Source organism: Cyprinodon tularosa, unplaced genomic scaffold (assembly GCF_016077235.1).
Source record: "Cyprinodon tularosa strain WSP-4 unplaced genomic scaffold, ASM1607723v1 ctg189, whole genome shotgun sequence".
Classification (NCBI taxonomy): Eukaryota; Metazoa; Chordata; class Actinopteri; order Cyprinodontiformes; family Cyprinodontidae; genus Cyprinodon; species Cyprinodon tularosa.
In genome coordinates this window covers 3,411,554-3,434,265 of record NW_024038669.1, presented here as the reverse complement: position 1 = coordinate 3,434,265, position 22,712 = coordinate 3,411,554, and the positions used below count along the sequence as shown (strand labels likewise).

Genomic DNA, 22,712 nt, shown 5'->3' with positions numbered 1-22,712 from the left:
CTTGGACACTTTCCAGTTGGTTTCAGGGCTGAATTTGGGAGCAGACAGTGCCTAAGAGTGGTTGGCAAATTGAGTGAGCATGTGTTTGTTAAATCTCAGTCTGAGGAGCATGTTTAAGTGTCATCAGAAGAACAGGTCTATTCATTAAAAAGCCGCAATCTGTCTCAGAAATGTTTAGTCAAAATGAATACCCTGAAGGGTAATTTACACTTCCAGAGGGACGCGTGAGCTTCCAGTGTGCTTCTGATCCCGACTCTAGATGAGTCTGAACAAGTGCTTCTTAATCAAGTTCATCCAAAACTATAGTCGTTACAGGTTCTTGGACCTGCATTGGCAGAGCAAAAAAGACCTAACCATCAAAAAAAGAAATGATGAAGTAAGTCAGGGGCTATAGACCAATAAGACATAACAGAATGCCATTATTTATTAAAACAGAGGCCCATGTTCTCTTTTAATCTGCAGACTGTCCTCTGAATAAATTCCAAGGCATTCTTAACATTCCCTGGTGGCTTAAACAGGACACTGAGCGCCTGACAGCTTGATGCAAATCAGTTAAAAACGGTGTTTAATAGTCTAACAAACCCTGACACCTGCAACAAACAGATCGGCTGCATAGCAACACCGTTTTAACAAAAAAAAACTGCTGTTTAATAATCAAGGTTTCTCTGAAAGAAATTAGTTTTCTTTACCTGACAAACAAGAAATAAAACATCCTGGAAGGACAACCGATTAAGGCATATGTCTGAATGACTCTTCAGTTTCCTAACACCAATGCTGGCATGAAAGGTATTTTTATGCTGTTGTCTGCAAAAGCTTTGCTTTATTGTTTGAATAAATTAGCTGTACATTTTTGTTTTAATAGTTTTGGAATAAAACCCACTTATACTGCCATTTTGCTCAGGCTTACTGCACTGTCAGAAACTTATATCAGCTTTCTACGATGGTCTAAATGGAACTCCGCAACATCTATGTGGCTCTTTCTATCCAAATGTTATTTTACAGTATTACTTTGTTTAAACAGAAAAGAACCTTTGGGATTATACTCCTCATTTTAAAAAGCAATCTGGATAAATTGTCAAATACATATGTTTTACAAAACTCTGAGACATCAGTGATCACCACAAAAAAGAAGGAAATAAGACAAGAATTTTTGCTCTAAGCAATAAACACTGTTTGGAAATCTTGGCAGTTTTGTGCCCCTTTTCGAATCTCACTCAAAACATTTCTGGTTTCAATGCATCATATTCTCACACACCCTTCTTTTATAACTTTTGCCTGCCCTTAGAGGTCTATGACTTTGCAGGCAGGGTGAAAAAACTGCCACAAGGGCACGTCCAAATGCAGATATCCAGCCTCTCAGCATTCAGCAAAAGATGAATCTCGCTTCTTGCATGCAATCTGTAGCAGGAATTGAACAAGATTAATCTTTTTCTGAATGCTGCATTGATGCTATAGACCACAGCAAACAAAAATGTTTCTCTGCTTTTCTTTTCTTTAGCAAAGTGTGTGATTTTATCTTAGAAACTTCAGTCTGCCTTCTCAATCATCTCTCAGGTTTCAAGTTTGTATATATAACTTTTCAACATGAGTTCATATCCCATCCAACTAGACAGTCCCTTTTTTTTAAACATCCATCTATCAGTCCTGTTGGAAACATTATTCCTCACTTTCAACTGACACTTAAACCCTCAAAGAATGCAGACGATGCTTGGAGGGGAATGACGTCATGCCTGCAGCAACAATCAGCAGCCCCGGGGTGATGCAGCAGATCAGGAGATATCACAAAGAGGGCTTTCATCCACGAGACAATATCAGGGTCCTCAATTAGCGTGGGCCAGACTAGTCCAGGGTGCCCGAGTTTATTGTTCTCCCACTGGCCACTTCAGCACAAAAGAAGGTGCAGAGGTCATGGTCTTACTCGGCTTCAACCTCAGCAAAGCATCGGCATTTATAATCCACGTGATGGGGATTTTGGTGAGCTACTGCACACTGATTTGAAACTAGATATCCTCAAAAATCTGGATGGTAATAATGAACACTTCTGATACTTGACTGGCTGCTTCACTGAGAGCAAGTGTCTTGAGAGATTGAGGAAAAATGAGAGATGAACTACGTGGATTAATAAAAGAGAAAGTGACCTTTCCTTTTCCTGTAGCCTGCAGCTCAGCAGAGCTGAACAGCTCAGAGATCAAAATGAAACTGAAAACTGAGTTTAATCTCACTGCAAGGTTAACAACTTGTCTTCTATTTCATAATCCGGACCTCCTTTTAGAAATGTTTTTTCCTTGATATGGGGGTCTACAAAGTATCGGTACATTCAGAATAATTTGTGCAATCAATGGTGATTTTCTTTCAAAATAAAGCTTGTGAAATAATCATTTTCTCAAGTTTTCCTTTAGAAAAATGCAACGATTCTGAGCAGGATAAAATCTCACTCCTGAAAAACACTATTGGAGCAGGATTTAGAAAAATTCCTAAAAAAGACTGCTAAACACATTAGTTATGTGGTAATACTTTGCACTGATTGGTCAAAAACAAAAACATATTATATGTGAAACCCTCATAAATGCCACTAAAATATGCCTGCAAGACTGATTAGTAATAAAATATAGCCTATATTTAGTAACACTGGTATTTTTCCCTTAATAATAATGAGTGTGTGATCACTATTATTTTATTACTGTGGATTGGGTTTAACTGTTGATCGGGGCTAAAATGTTGCTCTCCCATGTTAGGTTTTCATATTCTGATAAAATATAGTTAGTTTCTGTGAAAAACAGCCTAGAAGGCCCCTTTCTAGATGTAAAGGCTTCATCCAGTGTTAAAAATCTGGGTTCATTTATCCAACTTTTATCCAACTTAATCTCAATGTTAAAATGTTAGGCTGTTGTTAAGCTACATCAAAAACATCAATTCATCTGGAAAGTTCATTTCCAAATCTGAAATTCATTATGCTGCCGGAAAATAGTTTATTCCCAAGTGGAAACCATTTCAGATAGCTGCCAATCTTCCAAGGACTCCACGCTCTGGCTAAACTCAGATTATAAAAACAAATCAAAACCCAGGGCTCCATCTTAGACTCCTCAGACCTAAGCAGGTTAAGGTTCTGATCATTAAAGACTCAAAATTAGAGAAGCTAAATTGCATGTGCAGGTCTTTTTTTGTTTATTTTGTTTTCTACATGTTGCAGGTGAACTACAAAGATTGCTGCACAGATGTTATAACATGCAAATAGATTTGAAAGCAAAACAATGACAACAGATATTTATGTGCGTCAGCTTTCACCTCAAGATACAAACACTGCTGCTGCAGTTGAGTTTCCAGTTTAGATAAATCACTTTGCATTTGATACATGTTTACATTTGCATAACGTCACCCAATGATTGACGTAGTTCAGAAAATGATCTAACAAATTGGTTTTCTGTCTGCTGAGCTTTGAAGCTGTGCTCATAGCATAGTAACACATTTCCACCGGGTTTAAGATATGAAGACATTCTTAAGATCAGGCCCTTAATATGAAAGTTAATGATAGACAATCAGAAAATCACTGAACAAGAATAGCTGTTTTAAAAATCTGCATCAGAGTCAGCTTCATTTGCCAAATCTGTGCAAATAAACTTTACTTCCCATTCCATCTCAATAAAGACATTTTAAATCTGAATATTTAAAAGGGGGAAAAAAGGAAAGGAAAGATTCAGATAGTTCCCAGTGGTGTCATTCTAGGCATTCTGATTGCTAAGTGTTTAACAGAGAACATGGGAAAAGAAACCATTTTGCGGTAGTCTGTTTCTGCAGACAGCGCTCTGTATAATCCACCCAGAGGAAAATACTCTAAACAGTTTGTTTGTAGGCTGTGTGGGGTCTGCAAAAAAATCAAGCTGAAAGAGCAAGATGGGAAGGGAATAAGGAATCTGAATTATACACAAGATTTTTGGAGCTTGTCCTTTGGACATATGACACCAAAGTGGAGATGTTTTATCATCACCATGTTCAAAGTAAACTCAGCAATGCATTTCTGAACAAACATCTCATGCTATCTGTCAAACACAGTGATGAAGTGCTGATGATTTGGGATTTTTTTTGCAGCCCCAGAACCTGGGAAACCAAAGTCTTGGAGAGGACCATGTTGCTGGATTGAGCTTGTGGGGGAAACATTCCTCACAGTAATCCAGAGATTTTACACAGTCCTAATAATAAACCTTTAAACTGCTTTAATGAAAAGTTGCAAACCTCACTGACTTTCAAAGCTCATCTTAGCAGATAGCAGTCTAGTTCCTAGAAGTGCTGAGCATGCAAAGCGCTGTTAAAGCAGTTGTTTGACTGTTTGATCTGGTTGAAATGTAAAGTGCGTTGAGATGATGTGTGTTGTAAAATGGTGCAATATAAATGAACTGAATTGAATTGAATTTTAGACATTTTTATTTGATTTTAATCTTTATCTTTTTATTAGGGATGCACGATATTGGGATTTTGGCCGATATCCGATATGCCGATATTTTAAAACTCATGTAGCCGATAACCGATATCGATACCGATGTTAAAGTTGGACAAAAATAAGTAGTCATTGAAAATAGCAGTTTTGTTCTCCATTTCTGACACTTTGAAAATAATAAACTTAAATATATTTTCATATGCTGATATTAAATAGATTTTTTAAAACGCGGTATCGATCTATTTTACTTTCAAAATCTCGTGAAATTTCATCAGTCTGTTACAAACTCTCGTGATATTTTGCAAATTCTTGTGAGATTTTGTTAGTAAAATAGATAGATACCGCGTCAATATATCAACATATAAAAATATGGCAACATTTGGTGAATTTTCGGGGGATTTCGTAGCATTACGACGACATATAGCAATATTTCATTAATAAAAGAGATTGATATGGTGTTTTTAAATGGCAATATATCAGCATATGAAGATATTGTGATATTTTAATGTATCAATATTTTTCCCTCATCTTTAGAAGTTTTTAAGTCTGTAAAAAAAGAAGTTTTCGAGGAAGAAGTAGTAGTTTTTTTTTTTTCTTAGACTTTAGAAACTCAGAAGCTGATCAAATATCGGGTTAAATATCGGTGGGGTGGCCGATGTCCGATATTCACTTTTAAGGCCGATACAGGCCGATACCGATAGGGGGCCGATTATATCGTGCATCCCTACTTTTTATTGGTTGACCTGGCAAGCTAACTTGATAACATGCAGCACTTAATTTTAGTAATACACATTATCAATCTGGGAATTCTCCCATCACCGTGGAAAAAATGGTTTTCGAGGAAAAAAAAAAAAAAAAAAAAACTAAATCCAAGAAAAAGATGCTGAAAACAAGTGAAATTATCTGCGCATACAGCAAGGTATTTTTCTTGACTTTATTTCTTAATTTAAGATATTTAAATCTATAAATAAGCATGTGTTCAGAGGGCTTAAAATAAAATCCTCATTTTCTTATGATGTTGTAAAATGCATGTTTTAAGATGAAATTACCAAAAAATGTTCTTTTTGTCTCAAAATAAGTTAAGTACACAATTATGCATTTTTGTGTCCTTACTTTTAGCAAATTAAGGTGAATGTTATTAACATAAAATCTTTAAATTAGAGAAAAATACTTAGTTTTGAAGCTGACTATGCTTTATTCAACTGGTCTAGCTTGAAACAAGCTCAATCACTTTAAAATAAAACTCGCTTATTTTACATCTTAACATTTCATTTTATTAATGGAAAGGATTAAAATCCAACAGAAACTTATGAACTGATTAAACGAAGTAACACCTATAATGCCCGCCTACCATAGTTTAGTTTTAGCCAATGATAACAAATGCAGAGACATTATGTAACCTAAAAGCTTGTACATTTACACTCTTACTGTTGCTGCTTTTTCAAGTTGGTAACAAACTACTGAAGCAATTTAAGATGCATTACAGTTTATATTTGTGAATGCACAAGGTTATATAATGACACCCTCCAGTCAAATGTTTTTGCAAATCTTTCAAAGAACCAATCAGTGTTATCAGTGTAATAATAAGAGCGGACATATACCCTTTCCAGCCTTGATGGCTCTGAGGCACCCGAACCTAAACATCGTCATAGTGCATAAGGTGTAACTTTTATCGTGGACGAGCTCATATTCCACACATGTACTTTGGCAAAATAGCATAGCTTTGAAGCTACACTATTTCGTTAAAAGTGTTGGATCACAACACCAAATGGATGACTTAGATAGTTGAAGATAGTTTTCTCAAGTCTGCGTTGCGCAAACTTACATTACTCCATATAAAATTATTAGGAACAATTTAACTGGCCTGCATAAATTCATCCTAAACATCTCTAGGATAAATTAGAGCAGATGTGGCATTTCTTTTTTGTTTTCATCCAACAAGGAACACACTCCATAACCTGATAGAATGCATTTACATAATAGCTAAAGTTGCTTATAGTAGAGATGTAGCTTTTTCAAAATATGGACCCTATAAATTAGGAATAGAATTCCATCAACATAGATATATCGTAGATGTAAAGGTAGATGGATAAATACTTAGAAATAGATTGTTTAATGGAACACAATTATTGGTTTTATGTAAAAAAAAAACAAAAAAAAAAAAACAACAACCATGGGCCAAAGTCCTCCTTTAGCCTAACTAGAAGGCTGGTTATACTCCTGAATCAGTGTGTCATAGTGAGCTTGTCACAGATATTTTTTATTTATGTCCGATATTGAAGCGTGGTCTGCGCCATGTTATTCCACGCCACAATGCAAGAGGGACAATCACGAATTAGCTATGGGTCTACATACTGCCTGTGAGGAAGTGGAAAAACGCAAGGGTCAAGTTTGTGCGACAACGGAGGGACATGAGAGTGAAAAAGAGTTGGGATCCAGGTGGAAAAAGGGTCCCAGTGTTCTCGCACACCTCACTCTTCTAGCTGGTCCATTTTCATGAGTCGTTTTCCACAATGGCAGTCATACAAACAAAACAACCTGCTAAGGTACCAAACAGGAATTACGCATAGTGTAGAGCGGATTTAGATTTGACCAATCAGATGCCTCCTGTCTGTGGCACTGTTTGCAGTCACCTACAATTTTGGAGAGGTGCACCAGAAAGGGGGGGGGCATATCTTCGTTCACTGCGACACACACTCAGATGACCGTTTTCTGAGCATAAACCAGCCTCAACACTAGGGCTGAAACGATTCATCGAGTAACTCGAGTAACTCGATTACAAAAAATCCTCGAGGAATTTTATCTGCCTCGAAGCTTCGCTAAATTTATTGTATTGTAATAAGCAATGCTGTTAAATATGCAGCACACTGGTCTAGCCGGAGGGTTTTTGTGTTGCACAACGCTACCACTTCCGTTAGCGCCTGGAGCGCTTGTGCTAAGTTTGTAGCTATGGAGGGAACCGGAGAATGCTCAGAAGGTGAACCCCGAAAGCGACAAAAAATGTCAAAAGTTTGGGAACATTTTAGGCTAAACAGAAAGGACCACACAGCGCAATGCATCCACTGCAAAGCAGAATTGGCGTACCACAACAGCACGACATCAATGTTGCAGCATCTGAAGAGAAAACACCCGCTACATGCATCCAACTCGTACACGGTTGCCAACAGGTAACGTTTATGTTCTCTTTGCTAACTACGTTGTGTGATAATCTGCCATGTTATAGATGTAAATTGAGGCACATTATTTTGCTAACGTTACATCTAAACATAGCGGTTACTTAACCGGGTGTAGTGTAAATTGTATGTGAGGGTGGAACTGAGAGAAATTATGCAGGACTTAATGTAAGTTTGTTAATAAAAATACGCAGCAACAGATTACAGGCAGCTGAAAAGCATTTATTTATTGGTGTCTTTCCATCCTGAAAAGTTAGTCTTTTCTTCTCGCTACTGTTATGTATGAATTAGAAATTTTTGATTAATATTTTTTGTAGTAATTCTATATTTGTTTATACCTAAGCAATCAAGAATAAATAATAGCATCGTTTTAATAAAAATAGCAACATTTTTGCATTTTATCATGACTAGTTAAGGCTGCAGAACTCTGTACAAACTCAAACCTTTACATTTAGACATTTTTATAAGCATATTTGTGAGCCTGCCACTTTATTATTTGAATATAATTGAATATCTTATAACTTTTCTTCAGGTTAAAGCAAACTACTGTTACAAGTAAACTTTCTAAACTACAAACATTTAACTGTTAGGGATGCTCAAAAAGGAGATATTGGACTGATCTGGACTAACTGGTGTTATTGCAGATTTGCCAATAGTTTATTTTATAATTTTTTTTTATCCGATTACTCGATTAATCGTAAGAATAATCGATAGATTACTCGATTACTAAAATATTTGTTTACAACAGCCCTACTCAACACTGTCAACAATGTGCATAGACCTAAAATACTAAGATATGTTCAATAAGATGAATTGTATCCCTTAACAATTTCAATGTCCTTTCTGAGTCATTTCTTTCTTCTTTTTCTTTAAAGCGTAACACATCTCAACCAAATGCACCTCAAAGTTTTAATAATTTACTGATGCTTAAGGTAAGAACAGGTCATGTCATTAAATTCCAAACCCCAAAACTCAACCAAAGTCTAGGTGTAGAGGGACAGGACTCAGCAAAATCCCCCTTTTGTCACAGGATCTCTGGCCTTGATGGTAATCTCCCTGTCCCATAGGATTCTTCTCAGTTCACACCCCCATGGTGTGAGATTTGTGGTGGTTAAAAAAAAGGAAAGTGCCTACAGAGATGAGATGGCAGCTCTTGAAGGACGGGTGAATGAGTGGAATTCAAGGATACCCTGAAAAGCAGTGCACACATCATGAGAGTCAATCAGAAGATAGGCAGATGTGGAGAGCAAAAAAGAAGGATATAACGGAAAAGTGAGGTTCAAAATGCACAATGGCATTCCCGAGAGGGGCCTCGTGAAATGCTGAATGGTCTATTCATTTGTTTAAAAGAAAAAAAAAGGAAAAATGGGTGGTAGCTGATGCTTGAGTTTAACAGTGTTTGCATATTTTTGATAATGCCAAAGGGATCAAATATCTCGTAGAAAAAAGGCAATTCATATATTGTTAGAAACAGCCATATATCATAGGAGTGAATAGGTGATGGTATACATTTCGTAGAACTAGAGAATGAAAATATAGAGTGAAGGTGGGAGGTGGGAGGGTCTCTGGTTTCATGTCCCTGTGTTCAGCAGGCTGTCGAAGACGAGTGAACATGACCTGAAGCTGAAGACTGGAACAAAGTGCCAGGTACACAGATCCGGTTTCCTCTTCTGCAGCCAAATGCTTCTTTGTGGGGGAATAATCTGCACCTGATTGCCATGGAAACCAGTTCTCATCCAGACTAAAGATAGCAGGCAAACTGACCACCTGGATGAAAATTGTGCCCTGCCTTGCATCTAATGAATTATAAAAAAGGGTAATTTGCAGCTGTAATAACAGCTAAAACATGCAGAACAGATGTCATGCACGCAGGGCGTCCATAATAGATTTCTTACCCAAGTCCTGTCCAGTTGGAGTGATGAGCATCACAAAAGTGGTTTTGTAGAAAGTTATGGTTCACTTGCAAAAAGTGAAGTTTAAAGCAAACCACCCAAAATGTTAACAATAACAAAGGTCAACAGAAAAGTCCAGACCAAAACCGATGACTAAAGGAGTTGTCTGGTGTGAGTACATCTGAAGAGTAGATTTGAAGAAGTTCCATAAAAATCTGATGCACCGACTGAAGACACCCATACAGTATAAAATATTGGACATTTTTTATCCTGCTTGACATTACCGGTAATTCACCTATATATGTCTACTGAGCAGCTATATCTGTGCTTGTTGAGGAAGACTGACCGAGATATTAAACATTTTAAAAGAAAATACGTCAAACTAAACAATCAGGCCCAAAGTGGTGGCAAAGGGGAGAAGTGCAAAACCCATCTGCAAAGTGCCTTAGTCTTCAATAAAAGCGTCATTCCTTCCATTCTCCTGCTGTCTTCCTCATCTCTCTCAATCCAATTCCTGTTCCTGTTAGCCCACTTCCAAATGAAGACCACTAGTAGTAAGAAAATCACGCTTATGCAAAAATTGGCGAGAATCCCAAGGCAGCAAATGCTTACAGTGGACACTGAAAACATTGTTCAAAATACAAATGGTTATAAAGTAGACCAGATGATGATCCTGACCTATCAATACAATACAATGCATCCATTTTCTTTCAAGCTAAATCCCAGTTGGGGTCACGAGGGGTTCTGGTGTCTATCTCCAGCTGTCTACAGGTGAGAGGTGGGGTACACCCTGCACAGGTCACCAGTCCATGGCAGTGCTATGCAATCACTATTGTAAAATTTTCTGGTGTATGGTAACCGTCCTCTAAATGACTTTAGCACACCTAAGCTGCAACAGCTTTTGAATTACGGTACAATTACTGTGTCACTTTTACCATCTGGCATTGGGATGGTAATCAGCCTTGGCTGTAATTAGGTACACACCTATTTGTGCTGTTCAAAATATTTAGTAATCTATAATGTCATTATGTTCAAAATGAAAAAATAAATGAATTACATGAAATGCAAATTGCTACTGAAATAGCTTCCAATTATATTTGCATTATGGTACAAAGAAAAATTGAGGCTGGGCTCAACAAATAAAAAAAAGAACATAATCTCATGAATGGCTTTCTATAACAATTAATGAGACAATTTGGAAACATCTGCACCCTAAATCAACTTCTCAAAATGCTTCTGATCAGCCATCGCGGCACTCACCGGTTTTCAGGTTAACCATGTGCTGAGTAGGTACACAAGCCTTACTTCACCGTTCTGCTCTTCAAGGCTACAGCTTTCAGCAGACGGATAATCACACACTTAAGCAGGAATAATGGATCAAAAAATAATTGTTTTTCAAATCACACTTCGGCTTATTTGGAAAATACAAAGAAAATGTAAAATTCCAATAAATGTCAGACCAGTTCAAAGCACCTGGCAACTATAACTATTGGTGTAATTTTCTAGACCTCAAAACAATTCTCAGATTCTCTTATGAGACCGACAATTGAAGAACTGAGTTAGACAGAATATAATGGGTGGATTTAGGAAAGAAAGAGCAATTGACAAGTAAATCTATGGCAGAATTACACAACATAACCACTTGCAAAATGCAAAACTTATCATTTTCAGTAGCAGCCATTCAAAATGGCCCTTTCCAGTCAAAAGCGAGCCGAATGGCAACAAAATCCCCTCCAACTTCCAGCCACCGGCTTTCTCATGGTCATGCATATTTTTTACTCTGACTCCATCCTTTCACTGAATTACAGGGTCTGACCAGAAGATGGTGCTTCTCTTTAGGTATTCATGTCCACAAATCATGACAGAAAGAATATTTTAGTACAAAGATTGATGTTAAAAAAGAAATTGTAGGGGACCAGCCAAGAACCAGCCAAGGATACATTAAGCTGCTACTGTAAGAACCAGCAAGGTAGACCAAACAAAATAAAATCTCAAGTCAGTCAGCGTAGGTCTGTTTTTAGTAGAATTCCAGAGGCTGGTTATTTGGCTCTTTAATAGAAAAATGTATATACAGTTAAGTCCTGTAATTTGTAAAGCTTCACACTTTACTTTGAGTGTTACTTGGATTACCTGGGAAAGACAAGTAAATAAGTGAGGGTTTCACCTCAAACAGGAAAGAGGTGCTGAGTGGTGAAGCAGCACTCAGGGTACTATTAGTGGAGATGGTCGGGTGTATGAAGCGAGTGCTCCTACAAATCCTCTTCTTTCAGTACATAGGCAGTAATTACTGTGATCCTCTGTATTTTCTTTGCTGTCAACCCAACATTTTGACAAGGACAACATGAGAGAACATCTAAGAGCACCTGAATCACTGAGTGCAGCAAGGATGTAAAATACAAATAACAGCTGCCAGTAACTTTTAAAACGGTGCTCTGAAGAGAGAGAAATTATGGAAAAAAAGATGAAATACGAAAAGGAAAACTCAACATACGGTTCAGGCAGGAAGTTTCCTTCCACACCTAAAATTTACATTTGGTTGTCAACCGATTTGATTTGAACTGCTTTTTTTTCTAGTTTGGGTTAATTTATTGATCTAAATTTACTAGTGCTGTCAAAATTATCGCGTTATTAACGCGTTAACGCGAGGCCATTTTAACGGCGATAATTTTTTTAACGTGAGATTAACGCTATGTGGTTTTATGGTACAATTTTCCAAGTACATCCCGCTGCAGCCTGCGGGAAGGCGGGGCTATTTTCCCCCAGTCTATGCATTTCTCATAGGCTTCCAGAGCGGAGCTCCTCAAGGGAAAAAGACGCTCATACACTGGGTGACGCTCGTGCCTTTTCTTTAAGCCCCACCACCAACTAACAAGTTGAGTGTCTGGTAACTAGTAGCAACCTGAAATACGCTGAGAAAACTGATTACTGAGGTGAAATGGAATCTGCTACGGCACGTCTTGCTGTCTGTGTACGCAACAGGTCGGTATCGCGTGTGTGTGTGTGTGTGTGGGTGGGTGTGTCTGTGTGTGTTCTCATTTTTGTTAAGAGGCTGAAAAGTAACTTTCTAGAGCATAGAACCTCCATCTAGTGATGTCGGTCTATTGATTTTGATGTATTGATTGAAAATTGTTCATTATTATCTTGGTTAATTAACATCTAATGTTAACTCTACTAAATTTTATAGCAGTAGGGTAAAATGCTTGTCTTTGTTCAAAAGACTGTATTAACTGTAAAGACTGTCTTTTACATCAGCCTGTTTTCAGGGCCTTTTTTTTTGGCTACATATTTGTTATTTTTTGCTACATGCCTCCCCATCTTCTTGCCTTATGTTTCTATGGCATAAATCAGTATCTGTGACCTGTTTTCATTTTAAAAAAAGAACATTGGCACAAACCTAGCCTGTATGTATTTTTTTGTATGTCATCGAGAGTATTTAAATTATTTTCAATCAGGAAAAAAATGTGCGATTAAAATGCGATTAATCGCGAGTTAACTCAGGCATTGATGCGATTAATCGCGATTAAAAAATTTAATCGATTGACAGCACTAAAATTTACTGTTAATTTTTAGTAGTTTACAGAGTGTCAAAATTAAATGTATAACAAACATATGCTCACCTAAAGAAACCTAATCCTTAAAGTCATGTAACTCAGTATTTCCAACCTGTTGTCTTCTGGTTAAAGATCAAAGTCAGCTGTAGCTGCCCGTTTCGGCGTAGAATTTAGTAAATTTGTATTAAAGGGAAAACAACACTACAGATTATCTAAACTATTTCCACCTACATAAACTAACTGGTTAAGACGTCAAGCAAACAACAACCCAAAAGCTACTAAAGTGCTTCCTGTGTTTAGAGGATGCAGAAAAAAGAAGACACAACAAAAACTCCCTTAGGCCCAAAATCTACAGCCGCCTACTTTGACGGGACAAAGATATCTGTCTGACTCAAATTACAAGAAGCGAGTTTGGAGAAGCCGAGGTCAGGCTTTTAATCCCAAGAACATTATAGCTGCTGTCAACCTTGGTAGCGGCAGCATCATTTGCTTATTTTCCATTAGTAACTCTCTTCAGGTCTAGACAGGTCTGGTAAGTTCACTTTGACCTGATTCATTTTCCATTAGGATGGAGCAGTATCTCACTGGGGCAGAATATTTATTAGCAAGGTGTCCATTGTAATGTGGTTTGCAGTCACACCAGAACAACAGTCCAACCTGTTTATGGCTATTGACGAACTCATAGTAAAACAAAATTGCCAAGAAAGGCTGTGGAAAGCTGGAATAAGCAACTTGGATATGTACCAGAAAGGGAAAGAGAAGCCATGCAGTAGCAAATGGAATGACACAAGCTACAGCACATTTAAGGTTAAGGTAACACTTACTTCTCCTACCTTATAAAAGTTCTTATATACACAATACGCTCAGCATAAAATGATTTAAAAGTTAAAGATATTAGTTATAAAAATAAAGGGTGAATAGTGACCAATACTCGATCGACAGTCCCTTGCATTTTATTAGTGCGACACAAAATATTTGGAATCACAACCAAGCAAACATTAAATAGAGAAAAAGCCAGGTATAAATAGGAAAGGCATTAAGACAAATCAACCCTTGGCAAAACATTCACAGTTGGTAATATTGGAAAAGGGAAATTAGGGTAAAGAGGATCCACTGTGGCGGTACAGTATGCAGAGTTTATAGCCGCATTTACACTACCCTCTGAAAACCCATCCATGCCGAGTTCGGACCGAGCTTGGATCTGTTAACCATGCCAAGCTCGGTTCCATATGACCATTTACACACCACTCTACCACAGTTCCTCACCTCCTAGAGGCAACTACGGTACTACTACTACTGTCTAGAAGTAAACAAGCAAATCAACATGGCGGCGCCTGTAACATTCAAGAAGTTTGGTTATAATTGTGATATTTCGTTGTTTCCAAGGAGACAGGAGAAGAAAGCAGCCTTTCATAAGTTTACTTGACAGAGTCTGCTTAACGATAGTCTAATCAGGGCTTACAGATGCAGAAAAAAATGACAGACATTGAGGTTCATCATACTGCTAAGCAGAATCATCACTGGAAATTGTGTGGCATGGTAGGGAAGTTAGTATTTTTATGAATGTCTGATATTTCATGGTTAAAGACGCTGACTGTAGGGAGATGACGCGGTTTGCTCATGCGCTCTTTGTTATCTGAGAACTGAGCGAGAACTAGTACTAGTTTAGCTTGGTTTGCTTGTGTCTGGCGAGGTCCAGAACTTGCTTTGCATGCCATTTACACTCAACAGTTATCTCGGTTACCGTGCTTGAACCAATCTCGGCATGGTTTCAAAAGGAGTAGTGTAAATGGGGCTCATGGTTTTAAGTTTACTGCGAGATTTTCAAAGTTCTTAGGTGTTTGAACCAAAATTCCAGATGTGTCTAAACTGTGTTTAGTGTGTACAGTAGGTAGGCCTAAGATAAAGCAGAATAACATGTACCTGTTGAACTGTACTTTCAATAGTTCCGTCCTCAATCCCCTTGGAAATCTTTTGGACCATACATTTAAAATCCAGGTTCGAATTAGAAAAGGGAACCATTTAAATAAACAGTTTCCGATTTAAGCCAGAAAAGAGAGCAGTCTAACGTAAACCATTAAATTCTACCATGAAAACTATTCAGATATCATTACAACAATGCCTGAAACTGCTAGTAGCTATAAAATTCTTTGGTAATGTTGCAACTTGGTAAACAAACAAATAATAGTGAAGGTTTCTAAATATATCTGATCCCACATTTGCAGCTTAATAATTTACAACTTTATGTTGTGTCAACACATTCTCACTCTCGACTCGTCCAGTATTGATCCTTGGCATAAGCCCCCTATATTGATGTAAATAGGTGCATGGCAGGCTGCAGACATTGTCTAATGTGACTCAAAAGTGACCTACATTTTGCAAGTGTTTGCTAAGGTATAAGTGTCAGGGTTGGGGTAAGTGATGAGTTTTATATTCGCAGTTTGCAGCTCATAGAAAGTTTTTGCTAGATCCTCTAACATCCACCCTGCACATCAATAAATGTCAAGAAGAGTCTCCCAGAAGTGCCAATATTTGACAAGAAGGGGGCTTGACTGTCCTGGTTGTATAGACACCATTGGCTATACAGCACACAAAGCCATCAAAATATATGCCAAGCCATCAAAAATGCCAGAAAAAGTGTGAATTAGTAAGAAAAAAGTAATCATAACATCTATTTACCCATAAAATGTACCTGAGTCTCTTTTTTATGTGTATGCCTATAAAGAAGCATTTCAAAAGTGACTGTCACCAGCAAATTTACTGCTTATGTATCATCAAAAACTTTAGATTTCCATTTGAGGAACAAATGAAACAACCAAAATACTGAAAATGATGCAGTGAAAGAATGATCCAAAGGAAGCTGATTTAAAACAATACAGCCATAGTCAAGTACTTTTTTTCCATGCTATAATCCCAGACCTCGAGTGCACCAGTAAAAAGATTTCCATCATCAGCTCTCACTAAGCATCCCAACTTACCCTTTTTTTATCAAAAAAGAAAGCAATCAAGACCATCATGGTCTTCAGGAAAACTGAAGGTGAATAAAAAAATAAGAGTAAAGCATTATATTGCATGTAGACGTAGTCAGGCTTAATTAAGCAGGTGAGAGTTAAATGGTTAGTAGACAAACCAGATGTGTTGTTTTTGTATAGGTGACTTAACAAAATCCTTGTTGTATAGTAATGGAGACATCCAAAGTTTCCTGGAGTCTCCCTAATATAGATAGCTGTGCACGGATGCCCTCAAGTCAGATAAATTATCCCGGATTTGAGACTATGCAAGGTAGTGTTTTTTTAATGCGAGTGAGGAGCAGGTTGCTTGTGAAACCTTGGTGTATCTGTCAAAAGCAATGCTCTGTTCAATCAGCGTTCCGGGCAACTGGTTGTCATAGAGCGCGCTGATTGGATTAGTCCGAAAATAAACCAATAAGTTGTGGTTTACTCTCTGACAGTCACCTAGTTACCACTCAAAGCTGTTCATCCTGTGAAATAGCAGAGGTAGAATCCTCGAGTAAAAAATTAAAATATAAGATTCATATTACAGCAAAATATACTAAAGTATATCCATGTCTTCAGGGGGAGTGTCGATAAGCATCTCCCTGAAATTTGTTTTTGGGACTTGGGATGCCTGGTAATGATGGTTAAAATGTATACACTTAACGTTAGAGACAGACCGATAAATTAGCCACTAAATGTTTTGAGCCGATATAAACATTTTTTTTCTTGCCTGACCAATGTGTGCATGCATTCGCTGATTAATTAGTTCATCCTTTGAGATGATGTGAAGCACACGCATTCCCACTCCTTTTTTTTTTACATTGGGCCCTTGATTTTACGTTATTACATCATGTTCTACTCACCCATATTAGTTTTGTGTCATTTTGAGCTGTTCTGAAGATATACGGTTAGGTTATATCCAAGTAACGTCTTCCTATGGGCAACGAGTTAAAGGCACAAACTCAACTGTTCTTAATGTATTATTTATGGTACGCCTGCATTCATAACATGTAGGCGAATCACTGTCCCCCAAATATCCGCGGTTATATTTTCTATATTCATATTTTTTTAAAACAAAGCAGAGTGTGTATGACGTCATCATCGGCTTTCTCCTTTCCATTATCTCTTCATCAGTATAGTCAGGCTCAAATCGATATGGACATCCATCATATTCAAACTCATCAATGTCATAATCTGAATCATTAAGTTAAATTTCGAGAGCGAGATCATCTGTGGTAGTAGCACTAAACATCTTCCAGGCATGTGAGTAAAACTTGCAGACAGGAAGAATGAACGGTAGCCGGCGCGTGCGGATGACGTCATATGAATGCTGGCGTACCATAAAGAATTAATTATGAACAGTTTAGTTTGTTGCTTCAAGTCGTTGCCCATAGAAAGATGTTACTTGGGTATAACAAAATCGCATATCTTCGGAACAACTCCAAATGCCACAAAACTCATATGTGTGAATAGAACATGATGTAATAATGTAAAATCAAGGGCCCAATGTTAAAAAAAAAAAAAAAAAAACTTTAAGTGTTGTTAATAAATGACTTTTGTGACTTGTGTAACATTTGTTATGATCATGTGTTATCAGGTAAATGAAAACCCATGCAATTAGACTGATTAGTTAGACTCAAAATGAAAGGTATCATCACCATCCTTAAAAGAAAAATGTGTCAGCCGATGACCATTTAACATTTGAATGATACGGTTGGGTGTTTCCTCTTGTGGCAGCAAAGTGATCTAGGAATTTATGCACATCTTTAATAATAATTCTGTAAAAATAAATAATCTAATCCTGAACCGGTCTCAACACATTACAGTTTTATCCTCCACCTAATTTCCGAAGATGATCCAATCCTGGACAAACATTACTGAATCAAACCAAAGGCAGCTGTGTCTACCTCATGTTTCCAGGTGTGCTACACTGCAATGCAAATATTGTTTCCACTCAAACTGTGTTGTGTTTTCTTTTCTTTTTTTTTTTTTCAATGTATGACTTGGATGTAGATGTGCAACTCTTCCGATGCACTACGGGACCCACATGGAAAGAATTAGATACTTCTAGCAGGATGTGACCCAAGTGATCCTCTTAGAAAAACAGCTCTATGTTAAAGCAAACTAAAGTCCATCATTTCCTCTCTGAAACTGGACTCTTCTCTGGACTCTGAGATCTTTATAGCTGTGCTAAATTATTACACAGTTCAAGAAACACTTCAGTTAAGCCCCAGTTATTCCCACACCTAGTGGATTTACATTTCCAGCATTCTTTTAACCGACATGTTTCTTCTGACTGGAAGTAATTTTCAACATGTTGTATTGACAGAGAGAGATAGTCCTAATCTAAGGCTGATATCTGGTCTAGAGTTTGAGATTAGGGTGATTGCAAGATGCTACCTCAACATCGAAAAGATCCAAAGCTCCTGAGTCCCACCAGAAACATGCAAAACACTCATTGGCAACTACAAAAATTGCTAACAACGACTTTTCCATTGATTGTTAATTAAATTTTTCCAAAATGACACCGCTTTATTTTTACCAATCTAAATGTCAAGCCAAGTATTGAATTAGACTTTGTCCTGTCTAAGAGCATGCATTGCCGCTGCCTCCATTTGGTATCCATTTTTAATCTTTTATTTTATTTGATGACAGAGTTTCTTTCTCTAAATTCTTAATTGTAAAATTGTTCATTGTTGTGTCATTTTTGTCGTGTAAATGGAGGTAGAGAAAACAATATTGGCCTAAAGAATTAGTGAAAAAAAATTTGTCAGCACATATTGAGGATCAGTTAGACTGAGGTCAAAATAATCAGTATCACATTGGCCTTAAAAAAACTGTATTGATCAATCTTAACAGAATTTTGATGTTTTTATTCACAACATCCTGTAAAACAAATAAAAATAAATTTACAATAAACAACCACCATTTTTTCCCTCAAAGTCACCCTGAAATTTCTTCGTAGCTGCATGATCTTTGATGAAGTTTGTTTTGAGCAAAGTGAAAACCAGACGAAAGTGAGAAACAGACTCGCCTTGATGCAGAAATGACCATTTCCTAACCTTTATATATACCATCAACATATTCTCATAATCAGTTCGTATGAAATCGTACGAAAAGTTATGCACAGTATTTCGTATGTTTTTGACGTTTTTCCTCGAAAAAACAGATCAGTGCGCATGCGCAGGCAGACAGACGAAAAAAGCAGATCTGCGAATGGATGTAAAACTGGGAAAAATAGTGCAATAATTACTTCTTGATGTCTCTCACTAGGTTGCTTGCTGTTTTGTATCTTAGGGTTAGGGTTAATTGGAAGGTAAATTCTATGTTATTGAATATTGAATGGTGCGTAAGATGCGCATGCGCAAGGATATCTTCTCTCCAGGCAAGACATAAAAATACGACGAAATACGACGAAAAAAACGTCAAAAACGTACGAAATTAATGTGCATAACTTTTGGTATGATTTCATACGAACTGATAATGAGAATACACTGATACCATTCATATTCAATACACACATAGTCTCCATACACATGTAAATAAATATTTTATCCTATGTAACCTTTCTGGATAGATGAAACCTACATTTTGTTGCTTTGTACTTATGACAGAGTAATGAAAATAAAGTGCAATTTTATTCTATTTATTTTTTTGATTAAGCTACAGGATTTTTCCTCTTGTGTTGCCAATGATTACAGTAAACATCTGTTTATAGATTGGTCTGGCCGAGTTAAAGTGCTTAGTAAAACCAACTAGATCTTCTATATGAAGGATTTTCCTTTCAACTGTTCTGATTAACTTTTTTCAAGGCTGTAAACATGTAAAAAAAATACGTAATACTTTTTTTAGACATCTAAAAATGACATATAGGGAGCGATTTTAAAAGGGATGTAATAAAAATTTGCTGGCTTAGCTGGAACCAACATAGAACCGCCTTAACAATAAAAACCTGAAGCGGCTCTGCAACCACTTGTCCAAAAAAAAAGAGATCTTAGCACAAGTTCATGTATCTCCAGAGAAGAAAGAGCTTTAGAGACTCCCTCTACTGTGTTTTTCTCCTCTTTAAGGTTTGTTTAAACCACAGAAAACACAAACCAAATGTCCAGCTGAGATGTTATGGAAACGTGTCAGATTCTCCAAAGTCCCTCTCAAATGATTGTGTACCGCCACCATGCAATGGTTTTCCTTATCTGTGTGAGATCTGGGTGGTCAGCCATCAGTGTGCAGCAACCCCACACCTAAAGTGGACACTTAATGCGACTCCCACCCATAAAAGCAGACAGAAATGCAGGCTTACACCAAACCCAGGCTACAATAAGTCCACTGTCAGTCTGCAAACATCTACTTAGCTACAGTCTAATTAACTCTCTAAACGGCGGCAGCTGACACAATACAACAAAACAAACACTGGATGGGACTTGAGACACTTCCATGGAGGAAGATTACATGTAAGCAGGTTTAATGACCAGAAAATCCTGGAATTAGACATCACAAGGTTCAGTGAGTGAACAGAATCTGAGCACATTGATCCAAACTGAGCCAGGAAATCTACTCGAGAACTTGATCCCTGAAGCTGGCTGTTTTCTTTCTCTTTTTATTTAGTTTACACCAGTCTGTTTATTCCTTCCAAGCTACACACTTTGGAATGAAAGATTTCCAGCAGAAAGGCAAAGCTGAAGACCTGCAGTTCAAGGCTTAAATAATGTGAACCTTTTTACACTGCAAATCTAGAAATAGGTTTTTAAACATTCTTAAATTAAGTGTATTAACCCTTAACTTGAGTAGGTAAACAGGATGATTTGCCAATGGAATTAGTATTTTACTACTAAAATAAGACAACTAGATAATATGCACTTGAAATAAGACAAAGCAATTGTTTTTTTTTTTCTTATTTTAAGTATAAATTGTCTTGTTCCATTGGCAAAGTGTCTCATCTACCTCCTAAATTCAAGAAAAAAAGCACTTAATTTGAGAAAAAAATACTTTTTTTTTGCAGTGTAAAAAGCAAGATTTTATTCCCCTTAATTAACAGATAAAATCCTGGACAATTCCCCTTCTTCTTCAAAACCTCCTGTCCCGCTGCTCCAAAGAAGAAAGGACACCAGTGCAGCAGGAGTTTTATAATGTTGCATCCAATGCAGCAACAAAATGCCACAGTTGGGGTCCCTGGCAGAACCTTCCCCTCCCCCGGCGACGTCCCGCTGGGTGCGTGTCAAAGATCACATGACAATAGGGATTCCTGACCCAGCTCCAGAGTGGGAAAGATTCAGACCTAATTCAAGCATGCCGCAGCGTCGCTCAGAGCTGCAGGTCTTTCTAACCCACACAGTGGACACTAGTGTGCGTAAAAAGTTTCCCCCAGCAGGACAGTTTCTAACACATCCGCAGAAGATGCTTTACCTGTTCCATTCTACTTATGACATAAGACCAAAATGAGCTAAAACGTGCAGCTTTTGTGGTTAAAGTTGTAGTTTTGAAGATGTTAAATTAAAAGGTAAGTAAAACCATTTTTACACAGAAAAACTGCTTTAAAACCTGATTGCGAACAACGAAACAAGAATTTAAGTTAAGTTTTCCCCCTGCAATCATTAGTGACAACAGCACAACACTTAGGAAGATGAATTCCCATCATCCAGTGAGCATTTATTACAGAACAGTACCAATAAGAAAGAGATGGCAGGTATATGGTTCTATCAGAGAACAGCTGGCAAACACGCGAGGTTTACATTTGTGCGTGTGCGCACAGGCGCAACAAAAGCGCAGCAGGGTCTGGTCAGATGCAGAGAAAGACAAAGAGAAAATCTGAACACCTGTGACATAAAACTGAACACAGATTAGAGTTTCTGTAGAAAATAATCGACAACTTTCAACTAATTAATTTAAGATTCTAAAGCGGATAAAAGTTGTGTTCATTTGGGGGGGGTTATCTAAACAATCATCATCCTGCAAAAGCATCACACTTAGAGTAGCAAAACTGCAACTCTATGCAGGCTCTGGATATATGTAAATATATGCATTTTAATGCATAAGTCCAGCAGGTTTTCCTACCTGACCATTGGGACGCAGCCGGGATGATGAGGATCAGGACGCAGCAGGAGAAGAGCTGCAGCCAAGAAGAACACCTGCGGAGTGGAAAAAGGCACATTCATAACTTTTAATATTGTTCAAACTAACAAGAGGTTTTAACTGCGAGCAAGAATCGAGCACCTCATCTTCATCTTCTGTCTCTGTTGTATCAGTGGAGAAACTACATGGACTTTTTTAGGGAAGGGAACGGGCGCAGGAGAGGAGTTTCTGGGTCCCAAAGCGCCGCAGCAACCCGCCGGAACAGCTGATGAGGGAGAGGAGCTCTGCTGGAAGCAACGCAGGGTCGAGGAGGAGGAGGAGGAGGAGGAGGAAGAGGAGGAGGAGGAGGAGGAGGGAGATTATTGACCTGCGGGGGGGGAGCACGTCAGAGACTTCCGCAAGGTCCTAAAGGAGACCTGCAGGTCGTGGCTGTTGCGCACAGAACGCTTCCTTATAAATAGATGTCAGAAAATGAATAAAGTGCTAGATTAAATTTTAAAATAAAATGTGTATATTAATTCATATATCATTGCTAATTATGTTGTAATATTAAATAATAGCGCCCCCACCCCATCCCCCCAGAAAAAAAAAGACAAAAA

General features: G+C 37.7%; 1 protein-coding gene across 1 annotated transcript in view; it reads right to left on the bottom strand.

Moving 5' to 3' along the window:
- The window catches only part of col18a1a (collagen type XVIII alpha 1 chain a), a 120,913-nt gene extending 98,503 nt beyond the window's left edge, over positions 1 to 22,410 (bottom strand). Inside the window, exons 1-2 of the mRNA XM_038282928.1 lie at positions 22,255 to 22,410; positions 22,096 to 22,169 (exon numbers count right to left, since the gene is read on the bottom strand). Of these exons, the coding sequence (XP_038138856.1) occupies positions 22,096 to 22,169; positions 22,255 to 22,265 (85 nt within the window). The 5' untranslated portion in view covers positions 22,266 to 22,410. The remainder of the gene's footprint in view (positions 1 to 22,095; positions 22,170 to 22,254) is intronic.
- Positions 22,411 to 22,712: the final 302 nt, after the last annotated feature.